The sequence below is a fragment of the Dermacentor albipictus genome, chromosome 3 (genome assembly GCF_038994185.2).
Source record: "Dermacentor albipictus isolate Rhodes 1998 colony chromosome 3, USDA_Dalb.pri_finalv2, whole genome shotgun sequence".
Lineage (NCBI taxonomy): Eukaryota > Metazoa > Arthropoda > Arachnida > Ixodida > Ixodidae > Dermacentor > Dermacentor albipictus.
The window spans coordinates 4,995,018-5,014,348 of NC_091823.1; the positions used below are offsets into that span (position 1 = coordinate 4,995,018).

Here is a 19,331-nt window from a genome sequence, read left to right on the forward strand (position 1 = left end):
ATACAATAAAAGATTGCCACAAAACACAGGTCCACTATTAAGTTTTGAACCTAATTGGTATCGAGTACAGAATAATGTCACTGATTGTTTAGCATCAGTGAGAGAAAAAAAGTTGGCTCTGTTCAACACACATCCTATAGATAAAAAATATTTTCCAGGCATTCATATACTATAACTGAGCTGTAATCAGTGCTGGCATACTAAGTTAGGGTTCCCTCTAATAATAGTAGACCATACTGCATATCTTGATTTTTATGTACCTGAGTTACTGATAGCTTGCTACATTCTCGTTATGCAATGCAAGGAGACTCCTGAGCATGTGCAGCACCATGTTTTCTCGCCCAAATTTGTAAACATAAAATTTTGTGAAAGATGTTTTTGATATTCGAGTCAGAGTCTATGATTTGATGTTCGCACACCCCTAGAGATAAGTGTCGAAGAAAATTTGTTGACTGTCGTTATGTTGTGTATGACATCTTCCTTTCACATGGTCATTGCTACATCAGCTGAAATGGATGTTGTGTAAATGACACCAGAGGGAATTTGTTTATTTAATAACGTATGGGGAGGGCAGTCACCTTGTTGCTCATTTTTGCCTCCTGCCAGTATGACTGTAAGTCCATTTAATCAGTGCAAGGTGCTCTTAAACATTATTGAGATCATGTCCATACAAAATTTACGAAGCTTTTCACATCCTCAAGAAGGGTGCCGCATGAGTCTGTCATCGGTCGCACTCTCCAAAGTGGCATCGGTGTCATATTCCAGAGAAACCGTAATGCCATTTCTTTCATACACCAAATAAGTCTTAATGGCATTTCTTTTACATGTATGATTAGTACTCAATTACTGCCTACTTTTTTTTCCTTTTTCCTTTATGTTGCCTTGTAAAAAATAAAATTTGGTTAACAGTCAACTTTTGCTTTCTGTTTCTCTATTCCTGCACTGTTTTTCTATTCAGCCATATTCTGTTTGATTAGCATTTCTCTACTGCCCTGCCATTATGGCCACATATCAGTGTGAAAGGCTGACGTTGAAAGCACCTCAGTAGGTGTCTTAGCACTTCGAGTGTAAAAAAAGAAGGGTCATGTGGTTTATATTCATGTGGTTTTCTTTTATTTCTCGTACCTCACATATCATCTTGTATTGCGACTCAGAATAAAGTGTTATTCATATTTTATGTTTAAGGGTCGGATAGCTTACGTTCCACAACAGTCCTGGATCCAGAATGCCACAGTCAAGCATAATGTGGTCTTCATGAACTCACTGGATGAAGACCGCTATCAGGAAGTCATCGAGGGCTGTGCTCTTTTGCCAGACCTGGATATGCTCCCTGGCGGAGAAAACACTGAGATTGGGGAAAAGGTACCGTCGTACATTGCTGTACTTTGATTGAGGAGTCTGTGTTTGAGTTTCCGCATCACAATATTATGTTTTCTCATATATTAAAGTACAGTCCGATGCTTTCACATGTGTAGGTTATGTGTAAGTCGGACTTAACAAATTTTCTGATGCATTTAACTTTGAGCAATTCAAATAGTTCAGTAACACCTGTGCACCACTCGAAGGGCCTGTGTGGTTGTGGTTCAAGATGATTTTATCTGATGGACAACTCAGATGCCAACACAGCATTTTCTGCGACCCTGGGCCCTTAACACTATCGCATTAAAACAATTGCAGAGAGAAAAAAAGAGAGCTAGCTAGCAACTGCCACCAGGAGGGGCACAACTCCATTTCTAGAAGAGAAAAGGTACGCGGAGAAAGAATAGTAGGTGAAGAACAGGAGTAAGTATGGTGAAGGTGAAAAGTGAAGCAGGAGGAAAGAATTTTAAAAAATATTGAGAACATGTTAATGTTGCATTGACACACACTCACTGCAGCTAGATCACACAACAATAGCATTTTTTACCATACAAAAGTGCAAAGAATTGCTAGTTGGTAGTGCATTAACATTCTGAAAAATGTTGCTAGCCACAGAACCACAAGAAGCTGGACAGCACAGGTGCTGGGCTTGAAAAGGCCAGTCCAGAAGCCAAGGGCCTAGTGCAGTGCCTGTTTTGTTGTCTTTCTGTGGGCCTGTAGCTAGCTATGTTTTTCAGTAGGCCCATTTTGCACCCTCAGTGCCTGCTTTAGTGGATGCTGGTATTAGCCTGCGCCAATAAATGTGATTCCTTTTAGGGCATCAACTTGAGTGGTGGTCAAAAGCTGCGTCTTAGCCTGGCCAGAGCAGTGTATCATGATGCGGACATCTACCTCCTGGATGACCCCTTCAGCGCTGTAGACGTCCATGTTGCGGCCCACCTATTTGAGCACGTAATAGGGCCCAATGGAATCCTGAAGTCAAAGGTAATGCCTACATGCTTCCCTTCTACAAGTGGTACCACTGTTTGTCTGAAAATGCGATCGTAGTAGTGCAGACTGCTTAGCAAACTTTCAGTGCTTCAGTGGCACTGTGAAGACCTGATATGTTCGTGTTGATTCATAAGGTGAGCACTGAACTTCATTGGGTTTGGCTGCACTGCACCGAAAAAAGTGTATTTCACATGAATATATTTAGGATCAGTGCGCACTTAAAATTTAGTTCCACTCAAATACTAACTAGCTAGTTGAATAATTTCACGGCACTATATATATGCCTAGTACTAAGATTGCTAATAGTTTGAAATGATAAACAGTTACAAGTGTGTGATCTCTCGGATGCACTTGAGGTTGCATCACAATACCTGGAAGTCAGAGTGCTACAGTGATGTTTACATTGGTTGTATGTCACTTTTCTTCTTTCTTTCTTAATATGAAAGCTTGCAAAGTACGCCACAGAATTGGCATCTCTGCCGTGTACAGCGTATGAGGGGTTCTGTTTAGTACGAGGGTCGATCCAGAAATAAGGTTCCCAAAGAGTTCCAGCCTGACGGGAAGGTGCGAGGCGAAATCCAGCAACACTGTTGCCTGCGGCTGTTCCTTCACTCTCGATTCCCCCCGGCGGCACTTCGCTGCGCCGCTCATTTTTGGCTTGGCAGCCGTCCGATATGGAGGTCCTCATTGTTGATTCCGCCAAGTGCGAGATTCGTTCCGTAATTCACTTATTCCGTAATTCCGTAATTCACTTATTCACTCCAAATTAATTTCAATTGCACTAGCACTTGTCCTATGTTTACCTTCTTTTGTCTCAGGCATTCTCTTGTTAAATGTGCAAGTATGAAATAACTACCTCAGCAACACATTCAATTAAAGGGGCAGGCTCTGCAACACTTTTTTTGGGGTCATCATATTTACTCTATATCTATTCTCTCAGCATGTCATATAACTCAGAGCAAAAAGAAGTATGAATATTGACCCACACAAACAAAATAATCAAACAATCAAAATAAGAGTTATCCCCCACTCAAATTTTCACTGCTCAAGATGCTGCATTTCACTCTCCTGTGAAATCATGTGGTGACACCAATAGCAGCAGTGCTCTAGCAAAAGTTGGAACGGCACGATTGCCAAGCCTGCTCAGCCTGTTGCTGGAGTTCCCACAGCCTCCGCGGTCTAGTCTCGGAGGTAATGGCATCACTTTATGGTTATAAGGCGACTATTGGCACACCAAAGTGCTTGGCATATGATGCATCTTTCCCGTGATTGCAACACCTTGCATGTGGCTGTGCAGTACTTGAAATGGTTTGAAAACATAATGGCATAGTTATTTATTCAGTACTCGCAATATTGTGCGAACGTAAATCGCAGGTTACATTTTTAACCAATGAGCATTATGTCACACCTTGACGTCATGTCCTGTCTACGAAGTACACAAGATTGCCGCATCGAGGAAATCAGTGCCGTTCAACAAGCTTTACCTGTAGGCCTCCTTTAGGCAACAGGTCTGTCCGTACATTTGTAGCAAATTTTCACAAGTGGTCATTAGAGCCACACGCATGACCACTATGATGACATGAACATGTTACCACTCTTCTCTAATTTGCTCAACATGCTATTCTTTTTTTTGTAAACTTTTTTATTATGCAGAAAAATTATTGCAAAGCAGATCAGAATTGAAATACATACTATTACTTCTGAATTGGCACTTTTCTAGAATACTCTACAATTTTCTCATTGGATCTTCTTTATATGTGTGTGTGTGTGTGTGTGTGTGTATTTGTGTGTGTGTGTATATATATATATATATATATATATATATATATTTATTTATTTATTTATTTATTTATTTATTTATTTCCAAAAAAATTGAGAAAGAAAGGTTCTTTTGATGCCATACTCGAAGGCACAAATTCAAAAAAAGGAGGCGGTGAACGTTATGAAAACATTTTTTGCTACGTTTCGGCCGAGGGACCGGCATTCGTCAGCGCGAACCTGACATTTACTCCGACAAAGGTCGGTCCTTAGGCCAAAACATTGCTAAAATGTTTTCATAACATTCGTCACCACCTTATTTTGAATATATATATATATATATATTCGAGACCTGTGGAGTCGACTAACTAATCTGGACTAAATATTACACTGCAGAAATTTAGATTTGCTCTGTAGCGTGACTCACAACATGCTTTTAGTTGTATCGTCCTGTAGTGCCCCTGAATATTTTTAAACCTTTGGCTACAGTTAGCTTTGACACCCTGGGTATATTCTTTATATTTTTTGTGTTGTACACCTGAAGACTACATATATGCTGGAGTCTATTTAATGCCGAATCTATTAACTATATGCAGCAAAAGGTGGTTCAATTAAAGGCCACCATCCTGCCTTTCGTCACACCTGTCAAGTGTTTTAATGAAAATAAGGAAAAAACTTATAAAATTTGAGAATCTGAAAAATTGTTGTGTACCAAGCTGGAACACTCTATCGCGGCGTTTCGCATAGTACAGCCATTTCTTTGTGACATTAAACCTCACTGATAAATTGGATTATCTGAAAACTATATGTGGTTTGAAAACCTGAAAATGTACTTTTTTTCTTCTTTTGTGCAGACAAGAATTATGGTGACGCACTCGGTGACTTACCTGCCTCAGGTAGACTGGATTGTGCTGCTCAACCATGGGGTGGTGCAAGAGCAGGGCACTTACACTGACCTTGTGGGTCGTGAAAGGAGCGAGTTTGCAGCATTTATCCAGCACCACATCAAGGCACACCCTAGTAGCAACAATCTTGCAACTGCCAGCGAGAATGGCTCCAAGGACAGGTGTGTGCAAGGTGCAGCTGATGCTACCTCCAGTGAAATCAGTTGGTTTCCTTAATGGTCCTGAGCTGGGCAGATTGAGCCAAAGGACTATGAAACTTGTGTCTGATGCATAGCATTCACCAATGGTGCCATTAGCTCACTTTCATTTGGTAATAACTATGCATCTGTGTATGTAAAGTGCACGTGCATGCAACAGCACATACTCCCTATGTTATGGAAAGTGCATCTCAGGTTTTTCTAACTGTCTACAGTGAGGGCCCATCAAACGGGCTGCTCATTCAGGATGTTTTGAATGCAAGCATTCTGGAGTGCAGTTTTGCCTTTAATACAGTCAATTCCGTAATAAAAAAAAGAAAAGGCATTGAAAACTTCTTGGGGATCGCAAAATAGTTCGATATATTCATGATACAAAATATAATACGGACCAATTCGAAGATTATCTGGAAACTCCAAACATCTCGGACTCTCTCCCAAGATCTTGAAAAATAGTAATTTACCGATTTGTTTCTCCAAAACCACATCAAACATGCAAAAGTCTATTTGTTTATTGTTTTTTGCAGATATGTGTCGCAAGTCACTCGTGCTGTGAAATGTTGTTTGAGAAACTGATTGCGATGCTAACTCTAAATGCTCGCATCACCCGTTCACACTTCAGACCCATGCGAAAGTAGTGTATTAGCCTTGTTCAGCTGCGTAGTCGGCATGCCATGTTGTATGCCACGCACTGCTCAACCATGACAGACTTCGTTTAAAGTTCTGCATCCCATTTGTCATATACAGTAGAACCTCATTCATACGTCTTGGGGAAAAAATGCAAGAAAGAAACATACTAATTGGGAAAGCGTATGACCTGAAGCCGCCCAAAAGTTAGGCCAACTCAAATGTTGTTGACATCTACGTAATGCAGAGCGTTGCATGAATTGTTGCAGCACGAGACGCCAATGTGCACCAAGCTGGCGGGGCCCAAGCGGCCCAAGGTGTGCATTGTCGTTTTTGCAGCTTCAGTAAGCTTACGTTTTTACTCCTCGAAATAGCAGCTTTTTCAGACAGAGTATCTTGGTGGGAAGTTTTGACACACCCACTCGGTGGGAATCATTAAGGCATGAGACGCCGACGCGATTGACCTGGAGAGGCTGAGCGACCTGAAATGCGCATTGGCGTTTTCATATTTAAGCGGGCGACTGGAAACTGAAGCAGTGGTGGACACTCTCGGATGCAATGCATGCAATGCCACAAGAACAGTACACGATGCTCACTTCGTGCTGTCTGCAGCATGGACATGTGGCGCAATTGGGTTATCACCTATCTAAAGCATGCAGTATGCTTTCAACGGCACTGTACCACACGTGCTGCAAAACAAATAGGTGAAGATGCTTTTTGCAATAGGGTTGGCGGTGGTAGCTGTGAATGTGATGTGCAACGAACGGCAAGCAGATTTGCTAATACCAGAAGAGGGAACTGATTGTGTGCCAGCATCTTCACGTGACATGGTCAAGTGAGTACTATGAGGAAGCTGCCATGGCGAGTACCTACTGCTCTTGATTGTATGTGCCTCGCGTCATATCTTGTTCACGTGAGATCTAGCATCTGGAAAATGTGTCATACGATCGCAGTTTGGTAATGTACCGAGCGCCAGTGCCAAAAAATTTTGTTTTTCACAAGTGTAATAACTGGTAAAAAAAGAATCGTAACTGTATTGCGTCATTTTTTGTGTTCTCGATCAGGAACGTTGGCACTGGGGAATTGTACAAAACAGGATTGTGTCAACGAGGTTCTACTGTATTGCAGTAAAGAGTAAGTGAATCAAAGGTGCACATTCAGCAAAGATCTACATGTTTCATAACAACGGAACTAAAAAATGAAGAAACCTTAATTAAATTTTATTTTAAAATCTTGATATTTCAGAGCTCAACTGGCTCTTTCTTCAGGGGTGAGATGGTATGAGATATGTGGAGACTTTGTGCAGTCCTTGGAAATGAAAAGTGGAAGTGTTCCTGAAGAACGTTTGATGTCTTTTGTCATTTTTTTAATGGGCAAGGACTCCAAAAGAAGATGCCGCCAGTGATAATTTTTGCCCTCCAAGACAATGACCCCATTGGGGCTAATGTGGTGGTGTTGCGGCTCTAGGGTATGTCTCAAACTCGGCTCCATATAGTAGCGTGGCGGAGAGTTTGAGTTGAATCAAAAGCTCGGAAGTTGGGAAATAGAAAACCAACCAGTTTACTGGCACTTAAATAAAACTCATTTACATCGTTGAATAGGAAAAACAGAAAAAAGTCAAGAGTTTTGCAATGAGCCTCTGGATGAGCCTCGTTTCCAAGGCCTAGAGCAGTTTGTTTTCTCTCCACACTCATTATAACACCTCTGTTCCAACCCTCCTTCCTGACGGTAGCCAATCACACACAGGTCACAACCCAACAGGACGACAACCAGTCAAGAAGCACAAACAACACTGTCGCAGACGGAATATTGGACTGGCAACTCCGCTAAGTTCCAGTGGGTACAAAGGCAGAGAGCGGGTCTGGTCATGGGAACGAGAGAGGAGATCTTTTACTCCGAACTGGTATTCTCGCTGCTTCTCAGTATAGGGTCGGCACCAATTCGCAGATGCTTTCTTCCGGGAAATGTCCATGAGTCCTTCGCGTCGTCTCTGCCTCCCTTCTTCCCTGACGAGGGGAGCTCGTTACAGGAAAATTAGCAGCACCCAGCATCGCATGGGAACTGTCCTCTGATTATCTTCCCTGCTTAGTTCTCACATTTGACTCTTGCACACGTTGAACAGCATGTTGTCTACTGCAGTCATAACAGTGGTCGAAAAGCTTGCAGTGTTCTGCCACAGCATTCAGGTGGCAAAGGTCATTCTTGTGTCAATGAATTCTTTCAGGGATGTATTTAGTTTCGTCAATATACGACACATTGCATTCCGTGCAAGTAATCTTGTACACAATACCCTGCACAAGATCGCACAATGCCATTTTGGAGCAGGCTTGTTCCTGTCCAAAACGATGTCGCGCAATTTTGCTGTGGCTCTCCAGATTTCAAAATCCCTGACAAATGGTAAATCAAGTCGAACCTAACAACAAAACGTCGCCTGCTCTTTACCATCAGCACTGATCGCAGTCGAGCTGCACAACACCAACGATGGCTACACGCGAAACGGTGATCGAGTCACGTCATGCACAGTCTGCGCTTTCGTCTGCCGTGCAGATTAGCCTTTTGATAACCAACCTGCTGCAATGATGGGAAGGCCCGGCTGTATTTTGGAGGAAAATTAGAAAACAATACCTTTTTGCAATAAAAGGTTGCCATAAAACATAGATCCTCTGTTAAACTGAGAACCTCATTAGCATTCAGTAGAGCACAATGAGAGAGGGGAAAAACCACTTCTATTTTAACAGGCATTCTATTGATAAAAAGACATATTTTCCAGACCCTCATGTACTAGAACAGATCTGTTATCAGTGCTGGCTTAATTTGGAGTTTCCTTTTATAAAACCATACTGTATATATTGATTTCTTTGTACCCAAGTTACTGATAGCTTATTTATTAAATTCTTGTTATCCAATGGTAGGAGACTTTCAACAAGTGCAGCACTGTCTTTTCTTGCACAAGATTTGTAAGCATTAAATTTAATGATATTTTTCTGATATTCAATATTCAATTCGGTATGCTCCTTTTTTCTTGATTCAATTCTGTATTCAATTCAAAATCCATTTTTCAATATTCGCACACCCCTAATTATTTGACCAAGTGAATGTCCACATATTTCATTTGCTTGCATACTGGGTTATTTGACTATATTCATATTGGCAGGTTAAAAAATCAACAAGACATGGGACAATGTTTTTGATGCATAACATGAACACTGCTTTTTAAGAGAGCTTTGCCAGGATGCAGCCAGGTGCTAAAAAAAGGGACAATAGGACAAAAAGAAAGGGGGAGGGGGATAACCCTCTGACTTGCCTAAACTTGACCATGATTGCAACAGAAAGGCAACTTTGGTAGGCTAGAATTAGGATTTCAAGCATGGCATTCTACAATCTCCAACTCTCTGATGTAAATATGGGCATTCAGGCCTCTCCTTGGCCATTATTTGCGCCCCTATTTTGTTGCCCTTTCAGATGAGGTTGTTATAAAATTGTCTGTTTTTAATGAGTTGGTAGCATGTACTAAAATGGGGCATGGATCCACTTGAGGAGGTGGCAGACGGTGCAAGTGAAACGAAATACGTTAAAATTTTCCTGCAGTGTTGCCGCCGTCGCCTCAATCAGATTAAGCTACATTCATTCTGACTGTTTCGGCTGTGCTGTCATTTGTTTAAAATTTCTACCAACTATATTGTCACTGTAAACAAAATAATTATAGGCAACATGTTTTTAATGTTCTTTCTTCAAGGTCTGTGAACACCTGTTTAGAAGATACAGAGAAAATTAACGATAGTGTTTTCTTGTTATTTTGATTTTCAAATAATGTTCATTTTCATAAAAACTAGACATTTGAGGCAAATTATGTGTGTATTTCTGATACAGCAACAATATTCAGCACAATTTTTGAACAGGTCAAGTTCTCAAAGTCCACCAAATTTGAAAGTCTTATATTCTTTGATTTAGGAGACAAAAATCTGTAAATGTTGCAACTTTTGAAGTGTTGCAGATTAAGAAAATTTTCTAAAACACTTGTTTTACACAGAAGCCTCAAGCAATCCTAGCTGACTCTTCTCTACATATTTGTTTTACACAAAGCATTCTTTGTAGCCTTAATATTTCGTATTTCACATTTTTGTGAATTGGTGAGAATGCTCGGTGCCTTGAAATGGTGCCTCCACACTAAAGACCTTGGGTAATTTTTTTTCCTTTTAAATTGTGCATTTGCCAAAGAAACGACGTTAACTTCTGTGCTACTGAGTGATTATGCGCATAAAATATAAAATATTCAATAGAAACTAGAATATGAATTTTTGGACCTGTGTTCATCTCTCGTGGAGTCACCTAGCTGTCTTAGCTATCAAAGATAACCAGTTTTAATGCTGGCAAGACTTATAAAATGCTCATTGTTGCCTTTCTGAGGAGGCTTTTTATAATGCACCTTTGCACAGGCTGTATTTAGATTTGCAGACTGTTTTGGCGATAATGTAACTGTACTCTGCAGTATTTTTTTCACGGATAGGTGCACTCTCAGTGCCGTTTGTTGATTTAAAAGATCATTCTTGGGGGTTGAGGAATCCATTGCAACCATCTTGATTTTAATTTTTTTTTTTTGTGACAAACAAGGCACAAAGAACATGTCCCCACTTTTTGAAGGCCTTCTAAAACATGATGGAGTTTGACATTTTTTGACCACTTAAATAAATTATTGACCTGGGGGCCACTGAAACTGCCTGTGTCGCATAACCTGCCTGACATATGTGTTCATAATCAAGTGGTTGCTTGCCTTTGAAATTCTCAGGTCACAGCTGTTATTCTTATTTCCCTGCCTTGCAGAGAGCAGGGTGTAAGACAAGGCTAGTTGGTACTCCATGCTGAAGTGACAAGCGCAAGAGCGAACACGGGACACTAAAAAGGCAGCAAGGACAAGCGCAAACCAAAGACTGCTAGGATGTATGCAGGCAGCTGCTCATTGCTAATGCAGTATACCAAGATGTGGGCATGGCAAACAGTGATTACCATCAGTGATTGCGCTAGTCACTTGTAAAGAGGTTGGTTTTGAAGAGCTGCAAGCTTCCATTTCTCGGAGCTTGCTCCCGTCTTTTATAGTGTTACAAGTTGGCACTGTGGTGATAATAAACTTTGTTTAAAATTCTCTAAAAAGGCTTCTGCATATAGCTAACCATGGTGGTGCTTCACAAATTGGTATGAACTTGCAGCTGGCAGGATGGAGCACTTACAGGCATTATGCCTTCAACTGTACAATGGGAGCTGCTGGTGTAGTTTCGCATATGATTCATTCCTCTGTGCTGAGAAAGGATTTAATGTGTGAAAGCTTGTTCCTGTGTCTTTGTTCTTGCTCACACAGCTAAAATGTTTGTTTGCAGTCTAGTGGATCAACCAAAGAATGGAGCGACAGCGGACAAGTGCACTCTGATTGAAGAGGAAACTGTATGCACTGGATATGTAAGCTGTTTTGCATATACACAGCTGTGCCTGCAGTTCACCCTCTATTGTAAATTTAGATGTAGCATAGTAGCATGTTCTTTCCTTTCCTCATATTATTTTCAGTAGTATGTGGCATTCTGAGCTTTCATCTTGGCATGCACTGCTCCAATAACAGCACCTGAATGGGATACAGTCAAACCTCATCACATAAAAAAAGTGTTTATTTTTCTCTTTACCCACAGTGCCATAAGTATAAATACAGTGGGGACAAGGTATGATTGATCAATACCAGGAAGTCTTGTGTTTATGAGATATAATGGGGAGTAGTCATAATTTCCCTTAACATTCCCATAGTAACCCGGCACATCTAAAATTTATTTTAATAAAAGAAGGCTTTCTGTAAAATTGATACAGTTAAACCTCAATATAGCAAAATTAGTAAAATTGCCACTTTGTTACATTGAAATCTTGTTATATTGAAATTCAACCTTTTATGCAAATAGGTAAGTACAGCCACTGACGGATTTTGCTCATACAGAAGGGGCTTTAAAATTTTCCAAATTATTAGGCGATAAAGAGAACAAATTCGAAAAAAAAGGAAGTATTTGGCTGGGTTTTAGAGTCGGCAATCAAAGGTATGGTTTCAGGTCATAATTATAATATTGTTACAGGGATGGACAGACTTTATTTACAATATATATATAGATATATACAAGAAGAGTCAATGTGGTTAATATGGCTGGCCCACAACAACACACAGCAATCAGCCTCATGCGATATTCTTCCTTTCTCTTCTTTTATCCTTCCGTAACAGCATCCCCGGGTGCTGAAGCGCCATTTAGGCGCATGTTAGGCGAAGAACTGTAAGCGAAGTATGGCTTTAGCTGTGAAATGCCCACAATGTCAACAGGCATTGGACTTTAGGATGGATCAAACTAATGGTGAAACCTCGTAATTGACGCCGTGAACTTCACGTAGGACTTCATAAGACCCTGTGTAGCGAGAGAGAAGCTTCTGCGAGAGGCCGACCTGATGGCATGGTGACCAAAAGAGCACTGAAGCACTTGGGGTGAACTTAACATCGTGATGGCACCAGTCGTAATGCCCTTTTTGTATATGCTGCGAGGCTAATGAACGAGATCGGGTGAAGGTAGGATGGTGTCAAAGGGCAATGTGGGGTCGCAACCATACAAATGATGAAAGGGTGAATATCCTGCGGTGTCATGTCAGGACGAGTTATATGCGAATGTCACGTAAGCCAGCGTGGCGTCCCAGTCGCAGTGATTGTTGGAAACGTACAACGACAGCATCTCTGTAAATGTTCGGTTGAGACGTTCTGTAAGACCGTTTGTTTGTGGGTGGTAGGCGGTGGACAGCTTGTGCTCAGTGACACAAGAGCAGAGGAGGTCATCCATAACTCGAGACAAGAACAAGCGGCCGCGGTCTATAAGTAACTGTCGAGGTGCTGCGTGCTGGAGAAGGACGTCGTGAAGGAGAAAATGGGCGACGTCTGTTGCACAACTAGTCGGCAACGCCTTTATTGTGTAATCAGTAACGACGGCGATCCACTTATTCCCTCTAGTTGTCGTCAGAAAAGGGCCAAGCAGGTCAATGCCTACGCGAAAGAATGGCTCAGAGGGAACTTCAATTGGATGGAGTCGTCCGACAGATGGCTGGGCAGGTATCTTCCGGCTCTTCCTAGTCGCATAGCTGCAAATGTAAAAAATGAGCCTTTCATCACTTTTTTGAGAAGCTCGTTCGGCGTGATTCGGTTCTGCACCGGACTGTATGGTTGCCTTCTTCTGTCAGCCTTTCAATCAAGCCACATTTTCTGGCTTTGCACCACATGCATCATCTTGAAATCATCATTGGCTCTGAATTGATGTTAATGATGCAATGCCTAGCAATGCGGCGGAGGCACGTAACAACAGAATGAGCAAAGAGAAGAAAGTAATGAAATATCAGGAACGGTGATGCAATGTGGGGACAACATTATGCTGTATGATAGCTCTATATGAGAAGCGAGAAAGGTTAGGAGACTGGAAGTGATGATGTAATTTCGGGACGCCATTACTAAGATTATGCCGTATGACTAAAAAGGTGCAGGGGCTTTACTTTACATATGATAGGTCAATGAGAAGAGAGAAAGGAGTGAGGTCTGGAGGTGATATGGCGCGGAGACATCCAGTCAACCCGCCAGAAGCATTGAATCTTACATCTGCGTCATCTGTGTTTGTTCGGCCCCTCCTACTTTTAGGAAATTTTCCATTTATACAGAAATTTATTTTTTTCTAGATTGAAAAGAATGTACAACTATTACTGGCCCAGCTGTTTACGCATGTATTATGTGAAAGTTTAACTGTTACAACAGCCTTGTTATATAATCTGTGAGTCCTCTCATGAATCATCAACATGCAACTTAGTCTCATGCTATCGTATGCAAATGGCCCGCCAGTGGGATAAGCGTAATTTATTATGTAACATAGGACTGGTACGTAAACTATCAAGCATTTATTATGCATGACGATGTTATGTGTGTTTGCATTAAATTACCACACTTGATGCACTGCAAATATTTTTATTAACTTTAAATATCAGTACTGCTATTGCCTTCAGTGGCAGTAAAACGTGAAAATTTTACTTCCTTATAAGTTGTCTCTTTTCATTATGTAATTACAACTATGTATTATTGTTCAGCAAGTATAGTTGCTCTGTACGAACTGGCGAGCATACAGAATAAATTACTAAATTTACATTCATGTTAAGAAAGAAACAGCAGAGCACGGGAGGCAGTCTTGTAAAGCAAATCCAACGCATGAAATAGAAGAAATTAAATGAAAGGCACAAAGCGTTAGCACGGGCAAGCCGTTTATATCTGTTTCGTTCTGGTTATGAGCTTCATCTCATGCTTATTCTATTTTGCAGCACGTTTACGTTCATCATGCGACACTTAAAATGATCCTGAAACGATTTTGTACAAACATACTGAGTTGTTAGAGTAGGTCCTTCTGATCATTTGTTAGAGTAGGTCCTTCTGATCATTAATTGACACGTCTAAGTGCTCCGCGTAAAGCATGTAATTTATTATAAGGCTTTAAAAATGTATATCGCTGCTGATCGCAGAACACTGCTCGGCAGAATTTTCAGCCGCCCTTACCCATGTGACGTAAATCACCCAATTGACGTCAGTAGGGTGAACTGTTTGATTGGCTGCCCAGGGCACGTCATTGATAATTTTTCCACCTTTATGGGGAACAAACGATGTTTGTAATAATTGGAATGTTAGTTAATTTGTTTCTATAAAAAGAAAGTAACAGAAAAAGGGTGCACAAAAACAATTTCTCACTACACTTAAGGACTACCTGCACAGAGCAAGCGTCGTTTGCTTGTGTTACAATGTACTCCATTTTGACAAAAGCTCCGTAGTCAAAGTCAATCTCGGTCTTTTCGGTAGCACTATGATTCGACTTTGTTGCATTGTGGATTGCAAACAGTGCGACTGTCAATATGTCGAGCTGCAACATCGTGTCCCTCTGCAAGGCAGCAGATGAGTGGACTAACTGCAGTGCGTCGGACTGCCGCTATCCGATCGTGCCAGGATTTGTGCGTTTGCGGCCATAACTTACACCGGAAGATTACCAACGCAATAGCGTTTCAGGAGTTCGGTATTAGAGTAAACACAAGCGCAAGAGGACAGGGCCTGGCCGTTTGACCATGTCGTCTCACGGGATGAGCAGAAGCGCAAATCTGAATGGTCTGCACGGTGCAGCCACCTGGTGGCACAGAGCTCGTCCACACACAGTAGCAGTAATGAAATGTATTCTTTGCTGCTGGTGTAAATTTTTTGCAGGAGTGTAATCATTAACATGTTGTTTTGGTAAATGTTTAAAATGTTTTACACTTGGTTAGAGCAATATTAGCTTTTTGTTTGGCTGGTTAAGCTCTGTGCCTACGGGTGGCTGGACTGTGGAGACCAATCAGGCAGCTCATGTACGTCTGCGCCAAACTTCCTTCATCAGCTTGAGTTTATGCCTCTAGCCATCTGTTGAAACGCCCAGCTTGCCTGTGGTTACCGAAATATCAGACACGTTCAGCGCTGCGACAGAAGGCTCGCAACGCACATGTTCTCGCTTAGAGTTGACTGCCAAGCAGCTGGCAGAGAGTTTGAAGAGGCTTCACGCGCTCTTTCCTAGAGAAGTGGAAGTCGTTGACACGACGTGCCTTCATGACGCAGAGCTAGTGAAGGTGGAGCTTAGCCCAATTACTCAGCAAACGAGTTGAAGAGAAAATGCGTGACTATGGAGGAGGGTAACTTGTAATCCTCCATAGCTCTCTTAATATGAGATGTTTCACACAAATTGTGGTGCAAATTATTACCTTAGCTGTACCCTACGCATCTACAAAATTTGTCCGAACTGTTGCAGGGGCCCTTTAATACCTTCACTCACAATGAAGTGCACGCTGAATGTGTGCCAGAAACAGCCCCGTAAGTGCGAACCATTGCGGTGACAAACATGCAGGCATAGAAGGAAATATACAAGATTCCCGTACAGTAAAACCTCGGTAATTTGAAGTCATCGGGACTGCAAGAAATCTTCGAATTAAGTGGGTTTTTGGTTTAACCGAACACACACAAAAAATGCAACCCAGGAAAAAAATTTTGCTGCAGGAATGCGCTACCTTCCTTCGGCGTTCTTTGAATTACTTAAAGTAATCAGAGATGCTGGTTTGCTACTTCCTGTAGTTCGAGGCTCCAAGGGTCATATTTTCTAGTCAGCCAACTACGTGCAGCATTTGAGAATTTCCACTGTGGCACTCAACAAAACTGCGGTTGACGTTAAGTGATCCGATAACTTCCCCAAGAGTGGGTGCCCGGGATGGCTCATTAGCGTCGTCGTCGTCATCGCTGTCATCGCACATGGTCACATCAGCGGTAGCTTCACTCTCCAAGTCTCAGTAGCACATTGGTTGATCATTTTCAAAGTTCAGACACTCGGCGAAGCCGACTGCACCAGATTCGCTATCCTCTGCGCAGAGTTCATTGATGCAGTTGTAATACTAGGCTCCTTCTTCATCTAGTGCACATAAATAGACAGCATCAGTATTGACGGTGCTTTCCTTCGAGAAGCCAGCGTGTTCAAAACACTGCATGATCAAAGTGGGTTCCACTTGCTTCCATGCATACGCAGTAAGACACATGGCCCCAAAGAGGTCAATGGAGTACTCCTTGCCGTTGTCATAGCGAAGGAGCATGCGCTGGAGCAGGTGGTAGCGGCAAATCTTCCTCGTGTGGTGAATGTTGCCTTAGTCTATTGCCTGCGAGATGGACATGGTGTTTGGAGGAACTAATACCATCCTGATAGCTTTCAGGTGTAGGATGTCACCATGCTCCGAGCAGTTATCAAGAACGAAGAGTATATTCCTGCCTGTGGCCACGAACTTGTGATCAAGCTGCTAAACGTAATCATCATATATTGCGCCTGTGACCCAGGCTTTCTTGTTGTGCCGGTAGATAAGCTCATCCCTTGGTGGCAGCCATGCATTTTTAAAGCAGCGAGGCTTCCCGCTCTTTCCAACTACGAGTAGCGGCAGCTTGTGTTTACTACACATGTTTGCACCGAACAGCACGGTAATTCTTTCCTTGCCCTGCTTCCTACCCTTGGCTGCGGTGTCCTTCGCTGTCAACATTTTTGTGGTCAACATCTTATAAAAATGGGCTGCCTCGTCAAGGTTGTACACATCGTCTGCACCATACTCACTAAGCAACGAAGCCAATGTGTTTCTTCCAGTCGTCATCGATGCTCTCATTTGCGCTGCCGCTCTTGCCGCAGACGGCTACGAAGGTCAAATTATTGCACTCACTAAAATGGCTGAACCATCCATTGCTACACTTGAACTCTTCGTGCCCCAAGTCGTGGGTCTTGTCCCGCAATATCGTTCCATTGACAGGAAGGTGGGCTGCGTTTCCTTTCTGCAGCCAGTGAAGTAAAGCTGATTCCACATCTTGGTACGTGGGAGCCCGTACTCGCAACCACTTTGAAGAATATGTCTTGCTGTAGGCTTCCAGTACCTTCGACTTGTTCTTCAATATTGTGGACAACATAGAGAGGAGCATGCTGTGCCTTTCAGCCAACTCGGTCTTGGAACACGTGTTCTTATCCGCTTCTTGGATCAAGCAGAACTTCTGCTACAGCGTTAAAGTCTTATACTTCGGTATCTTCACTCATTGGCACTTCTGCACAACTTAGAAAAAAAAAAAGAACACGACGCCAGCTGCAACACCCCTAACCACCGCACACAATGAAACGGCGCAAACCGGCGTTGCGCGCACACACGTCGCCGCAGGCACGGCGAAAGAATGAGGGAACGACAGCCAGTGGCAGTGGCACAGAATAGGCGCTGACACTGCTACTGCTACAACTACGAGGAGAGTTCGGAGCTGGTGACAGAAACCGGTATTGCCACTGCATTGCAGTAAAGCATGTCTTCTCATCTGCAAGTGTGCGTTCCGCCGGTGCGTGGGGCATACCGTGGACTGATATTTGTGCTAGCAGTACTGCGGGTCGGGCGCTTCGTCTATAAATTATCACGATTGCTACGTGGCGTCGCCTTGCAGCTCCAAATGGCCATCATTTCGTCAGGTTTGCAGGTAAATGGGGATTGAGAATTGCTACATAACACCCCAAATCTTCGAATTACCCCGATTCGAATTAACCAGGGTTTACTGTATTTACAGCACCCAAACGCGTTCTCTGTGGGGCGAGTCGCTGCAGTATTATCTTGCAGTTTTGTAGTATATTATAGTAGCTTAATTATCACAACGTTGGCTAATAGCAACCAAATATCAAGTGCATAGTAGACATCTGCTGCTTTGGCACAGCTTCCACAGCAGAGAAAGCCTGCGGGTGCGGCAAAGTACCGCAGGTGCAGCAAAGTATCGCGGGTGCAGCAAAGTACCGCAGTGGCGTAGCAGTTCTCAGGAAAAGCTTCACTCTCCCAGTATTCTAAGTCACCCTAGCACGGTTTCATCCAATCAGGAACGCAGGTGCAAAATTGAACCATAAATGGGCACAACCATCTCATGCGCGCACCTGCAAGCACCTGGCTACCAACTTGTTGTATCGGCAGACAGGGAGAAGTGGTGAGCGTCCGAAGAAAGAGTAGGCGCCGCTGGTACACACACGTGTGCCCACACACGGCTCGCAAGACTTCCAACAGTCGTGTCTCGGCGACTTGACGGCGCCTCCCCGGCCCTTTGTCGCCATCTACAAAGGTCTTCCCATGCCTGATTTTGAATGTCTCTGCGCTTTGCACTCATGCTAACAGTTGCCGCACAAGCAAAGCGTACCATTAACTATGGTGGAAATTAATGTACATGCTGAACAGTTTCTGTGAAAATTTTTTTTATATATACAATACGTCGTACAAAATATGCAAGAAATGTTTGGACCCATAGCCAAAGGCTGCTAAAGGCTCCAATGAAAGAAAAATAGATCACTGAATACAATACAGGCACTTTCAGTAAATATCATGCAATTTTTTTAAGCACATGGTTTATGTGTAAAAAAGAGTGCATGGCTAAGTTTGAGCTTTCCGTACAAATATTACGACAAAAGAAATTAACAATAGTAGAAACATGTTTTTTTTTTCTCAATTAGCAAAAAAAATAAATAACTGAAAAACACAGCATCATACAAGTAATGTAACTTGGCTCAATATGTCAATTGGTGACAAAGTAATTATTTTAACAGGTATGCGAGATATATTAGGATACAGTGCAAGTAGTCATAGCATTGAAAGAAAAAACTGTTGAATATGGCCAGTAGGTAAGCTAATTGTTTTAATTCTAATGGGAAACTATTCCTTATTTTAACTCCTGTAAGGTGTAGCTGTCGCTCCCCGTAAATATTATTTACCGAGGGTAGGTTGAAGTTACCTTGCATAAGGTTTCTTGTGGAACAGGAAGACGTAGAAAAAATGCACGAGTGGGATGGGCTGTTGCTGACGAAAACTGCTGTTTCCAGTTGCTGCGAGCAATCAAATGAGAGAATTTGCAAGGCACAAA

At 42.3% G+C, this 19,331-nt stretch overlaps 1 protein-coding gene across 6 annotated transcripts in view; it reads left to right on the forward strand.

The window, feature by feature from the left end:
• Nucleotides 1-19,331, forward strand: part of LOC135920177 (multidrug resistance-associated protein 1-like) — a 220,990-nt gene that overhangs the window by 139,416 nt on the left and 62,243 nt on the right. For all 6 annotated transcript variants that reach the window (XM_065454324.1, XM_065454323.1, XM_065454319.1 and 3 more), the window contains 4 exons: nt 1,186-1,362; nt 2,176-2,343; nt 4,962-5,173; nt 11,206-11,284. In XM_065454324.1, coding sequence (XP_065310396.1) covers nt 1,186-1,362; nt 2,176-2,343; nt 4,962-5,173; nt 11,206-11,284 — 636 coding nt within the window. The remainder of the gene's footprint in view (nt 1-1,185; nt 1,363-2,175; nt 2,344-4,961; nt 5,174-11,205; nt 11,285-19,331) is intronic.